Source organism: Vigna angularis, chromosome 5 (genome assembly GCF_016808095.1).
Source record: "Vigna angularis cultivar LongXiaoDou No.4 chromosome 5, ASM1680809v1, whole genome shotgun sequence".
Taxonomy (NCBI): Eukaryota; Viridiplantae; Streptophyta; class Magnoliopsida; order Fabales; family Fabaceae; genus Vigna; species Vigna angularis.
Window position 1 is genome coordinate 16,220,864 of NC_068974.1, and position 4,769 is coordinate 16,225,632.

The window sequence follows — 4,769 nt, forward strand, 5'->3', positions numbered from 1 at the left end:
TCTTAATAAACTTCATCCTCGTGATCAACTTCCTCCATTGCAACAATACCTACAGTACCAAATAAGATCCAAAAATATTAGAATAACAACGTATCATACATAACCAAAATCACCCACAAACAACATCATACATATATTATACATTCATTCCACTCAAATAAAAAAAACGAACCTTGAGTGAACACAACGTGTGCCGGTTAGATAGCTCCCAGACAGCCTTCAACGTTGTCCGACGACACTCCGGCAAGCACTCCGTGGGACGTCTCTCTCTCTCCAACTCCCTTTCTCCAAGTCGTTCGGCCTCTCTAGGTTACACTCTCTATCTCTGAACCTTCGCGCTTCTCTCTCTAAAATTGTTCCAAATTCAATTTCAAATTTAAAACGCGGACCTGCAAACCCTGACCACTCCCTTTCCACGTCATATTTCATTTTCATTTAATTTTTCCAACTGAACCACTCAAATTTAGACACGTGTGGCGTGTCTAAATGTTGTCAAAAGTGGTTGTTCAAGTATCATTTTCCTATAATAAACTTGGACACAAATTTGGAGATTACTTCTAGATTCCTTTATTTTATTACCAACAGACACATGTAATGAAATAAATTATGTAGAAAGAAGAAAAAATAAATTGTTGTATGCTCTCATCATAGTTTTGGTGAGTCAAACACGGGTTTAGTTTAGGTGGATGGTGTATCAATTCGCCCCCAAAGAAAACGATGCTTCCAAGTATAAAGAAGACCTTCATTTACATTTTTACCCTCTATACACTCGTGTAGTCTCTCTTAATACACGGGCCCACACGGTAATTGCAGCCTCCCCTCTCACAGACCACACTCCCTTCGTTACCATCGCCCTCTCTTTTGCAACATTCACTCTCTGCGGAGCTTCCAACGCAAACACTAATCTTAACAACCACAACTAAATCTGTTTTAAAAACTGCAACACACTTTCTTTCTCTCCTTCACGTTTATTTTCTCTCTGGCTTCTTCTTCCATTTTCGCTTCTCGTTGCGTTTTAAGAACACTCATGGCTTCTATTACCGGATCCAATTGTGTCGCTCTTCGAACCGCCAACTTTGCCGCCTCTGGTAACCGGAAAGTCTGTCAGATCCGGCAATGGTCTCCGGTTCTCACGAATCACCGTTCCGTTTCCGGTCTTCGTCACCAATCGAATGCTCCGTTTAGATCCTCTGGTACCGATTTGTTTTTTTCTTTGCGTTTTGCTTTTCACTCGTTACTATGTACGCGTGTTCAGTTTTGGTGATTATTTGATACGCGTAAGTGCAGGTGTGAAGGCGCAGGTTGCTACTCTGGAGGAAGCGGGAACCGGAGCAACTCAGAAAGTGGAAGCGCCGGTTGTAGTGGTGACTGGAGCTTCCAGAGGTATTGGCCGAGCAATTGCACTGTCGTTAGGCAAAGCAGGTTGCAAGGTTCGTCTTCGCCTATCGTTGAGCGTAATCTGATAATGAACGATTCACTGTCGTAAAAAAACTAAAATGAAACTGACTGTTGATTATATTTTGTGCATTTCACACAGTGTACGTATGTATATATGTATCTCATTTTCAAATTGTTGCTTTTGAATTTGCTAGTTTTTAAGTTGCGTGAGACTACGAGTGATAATGTGCAGTTTAAGTCGGTTGAACTTCTTTAGATTTAAAATTTGACACATAAGAAAATGCTTCTGGCGATTGTGACGCAATATTGAAGATCCAGATTTTTGGATACGCAGTTTTCTTGTTAAATCTGTTTTTTGTTTTTTTCAAATTTTGTCACGATATAGAGTATTCCATGGAATTTTCTTTAAGAGCTTAAAGTTGTCTATATTGCTGTAATACTATCGTGATTTGCTTTGGGATCCTGATGTTTAGTAACTTGCCTTGTATTACAGGTTCTGGTCAACTATGCAAGGTCATCGAAGGAAGCCGAGGAGGTTTCCAAGGAGGTAGAAATTTTCCTCCTGAAGTTTGTGTGATTACTTTTTTGTGCGCACAGTTACTGTTTGTGATATAGCTTTCGTGCAGATGTCATATTTTGGGCCATAATGTAGAGTTATTTACTATGTGAACCTATAAGATTACTTTCATTATTTTATTATACATTTTCTTCATTAACGATATACTTGAGATTCGGATATCCTACAATATCAGCATATTTGTTATTATAGTGATTATCAATTTTGTTGTCTAAAATGCTTGTTATGATGATTATAAGTTGGTGGTGCCGTGCTAGAGGATTGCCCCGATAACACATGGATGTCTAATTTTTTTCTCTTACTCAGGAGAAAGGAGTGATTGCCTGAATTGCATTGATTTGTTTGGTTACGCATTTTACATTGTTTTAATTATGTCTTATTTGTTTGATTCTCTTCTTTTAGATTGAGGAATTTGGTGGGCAAGCTCTTACATTTGGTGGAGATGTTTCTAACGAAGCTGATGTGGAGGCTATGATTAAAACTGTGAGCAAATATTCTGGAATCATTACATTTACCTTATTCTACTCTGGCTGCTTCGTAACTTTTACATCTACAGGCAGTGGATGCTTGGGGAACAGTTGATGTATTGATAAACAATGCAGGTAAGTTGGAAGACTCCGGTGGTTGAGCTAGCCCCCTTCCTTCCCTCTCTTTTTCTCCAGTCATTCTCAAATAAATATTATAATGTCTTTCAGGAATAACTTAACTAGAGATGGTTTATTAATGAGAATGAAGAAATCTCAATGGCAGGAGGTTATTGATCTAAATCTAACTGGTGTTTTTCTTTGCATACAGGTAAATATGTTTTCAATCAGAGTTTGCGTGAAATTCATGTTTAGCTTGAGAAATCATTTTCTGTTTTATAATATAATTATAAAAATGTCACTTGTTTATGAAGATTTGTAAGTAAAATATATATTTTTTGAAAAAGCCCTGCTTAAAATGTTATGTATAAATCTTTGGAAACAATGACAAGCAATTTGAAAATAGGGAGGCATTTCTGAAATTATTTTTAAATAAATAAATCAAGAAAGCATTGTCTCAAACCCAAAAGCTTGGTTTTTTTTCTCTTCTTTTCAATTGGATCTGAGCTAGTTTATTTTTGCAGGCTGCTGCTAAAGTTATGATGAAGAAGAAGAAGGTGACATACCGCTAAACTGTTCTTTTATTATGATTCTCTTTTTGGAGAAATCCTTGGTGAAAAAGTTCAATGGACAGGTTAATTAATTCAATGACTGGTTACCCATTAATCATTTTAATATCATTAATATGTGAAGTGATTAATTATTCCTAAAGTGAAAATATTTTTTCCTTTTTTAAATTTAGTGCTTTTAGCATCCATTCTACAGCTATCTTATTTTATGGCTTGCAAGATGACAGCTAATGGTAACTAAGATATTCACTTTCATGTAAATTGTTTCTTGTAGGGAAGGATAGTCAATATTGCGTCAGTTGTTGGTTTGGTTGGCAATGTTGGGCAAGCCAATTATAGTGCTGCAAAAGCAGGAGTAATTGGCCTCACAAAAACAGTTGCAAAGGAATACGCTAGCAGAAACATCACCGTAATTTACCAAATATTTATGCATTTTCTTTCTAGCATCAAAGGCTTGCAATGTCAGTTGACGGAGTTAACTTAAACCTGGTTTCCTTTGCCAGGTTAATGCAGTTGCTCCCGGGTTTATTGCATCTGACATGACTGCCAAGTTAGGACAGGACATTGAGAAAAAGATATTGGAGACAATCCCATTAGGTGAACACTGGGAATACTTTAATGGAGGTTCTAAATTGTTAAATTTTTTTGTTAACTTGCCGTTTTCAACTTGGATTCAGGAAGATATGGCCAACCAGAGGAAGTTGCCGGACTGGTGGAATTCTTGGCTCTTAATCAAGCTTCTAGTTACATCACTGGGCAGGTAAAATAGGGAAGTAAAATTAACCAAACCTTTTTTTTTTTAAATCAAGTTATGCGTTAGGGATAACTTACGTCGTTTACGTTTTTTCCCTTTTTCTTTTGGAGAGTTAACATTTCCACTTATCACATAAAGCATTTATTTAGACTAGAATTGGTTGGCGCAGGTTTTCACCATTGATGGAGGTATGGTGATGTAATCCAGCAATCTGTTTACACTGGCAACGTGAGCTTTTGCAAACTCCTGCTGCAAGGTGATAGTTTGTTCTTTGCCTGAGTTTTGTTTAAGTTAGTTTACCGTAGTAGAGGCTTATTTGAACTTCATGGTGAAATTCAAGATGTTCTGCATCTTTTGTTCCCTTTTGGGATTTATGGTCATGTTCGCGGAATACGCATAATTCTGATAAGCAACTCTGTCGCTTTTGCCCTAGCTTTTCTTTCTTGGATGTTCATTACGGAAACTGCAATGTTTATTAACTAGAAACCTGCCCATTATGGAAACATGCTGAATTATAATGCGACTCTGTTTAAAAATATTGTAGATTTTAAATTTTAAATTTTTATGTTTATATTTACACAAGTAACTTTAGTTTAGAGGGAAAGAATAGTTAAATTTCTTTTCTTTGATAGCATAAGGTTTAGTTATATCGGATCTTAATTGGACTTCTAATCCTTCTTGTAGATTTCGTAGATTTCGTATGAAGTTAGAAAATCTTCTCAACATACCAAATTTAAGAAAGTAATTGTTATTTATGAAAGCACTTTTAAATTTCTTTAAAAAGTTATCAAGTTTATTGAGGTATTTGCATCGTGTCCAAATTTGTGATGAAATAATTGAAGGTAAAAATTAAGATCGGCATCTAAAACTTATTGTTATAGCGACAT

The 4,769-nt window shown here is 36.2% G+C and overlaps 1 protein-coding gene across 1 annotated transcript; it reads left to right on the forward strand.

Annotated features, from left to right (window-relative positions):
- The first annotated feature begins 804 nt into the window (after positions 1-804).
- Positions 805-4,403, forward strand: LOC108320272 (3-oxoacyl-[acyl-carrier-protein] reductase 4). The gene is made up of 11 exons (XM_052878372.1): positions 805-1,193; positions 1,288-1,430; positions 1,892-1,945; positions 2,378-2,458; positions 2,532-2,581; positions 2,671-2,770; positions 3,084-3,116; positions 3,403-3,537; positions 3,632-3,725; positions 3,806-3,888; positions 4,052-4,403. The coding sequence occupies exons 1-11, from the start codon at positions 1,028-1,030 to the stop codon at positions 4,082-4,084; spliced, it is 972 nt and encodes a 323-aa protein (XP_052734332.1). The 5' UTR covers positions 805-1,027; the 3' UTR covers positions 4,085-4,403.
- Positions 4,404-4,769: the final 366 nt, after the last annotated feature.

Bases quoted from the DNA above. Each gene is read 5' to 3' on its own strand.
- LOC108320272 (XM_052878372.1), top strand. From the start codon at position 1,028: ATGGCTTCTATTACCGGATCCAATTGTGTCGCTCTTCGAACCGCCAAC. The intron at 1,431-1,891 runs GTTCGTCTTCGC...CTTGTATTACAG, and splicing joins TAGGCAAAGCAGGTTGCAAG to GTTCTGGTCAACTATGCAAG. The intron at 3,538-3,631 runs GTAATTTACCAA...TTCCTTTGCCAG, and splicing joins ACGCTAGCAGAAACATCACC to GTTAATGCAGTTGCTCCCGG.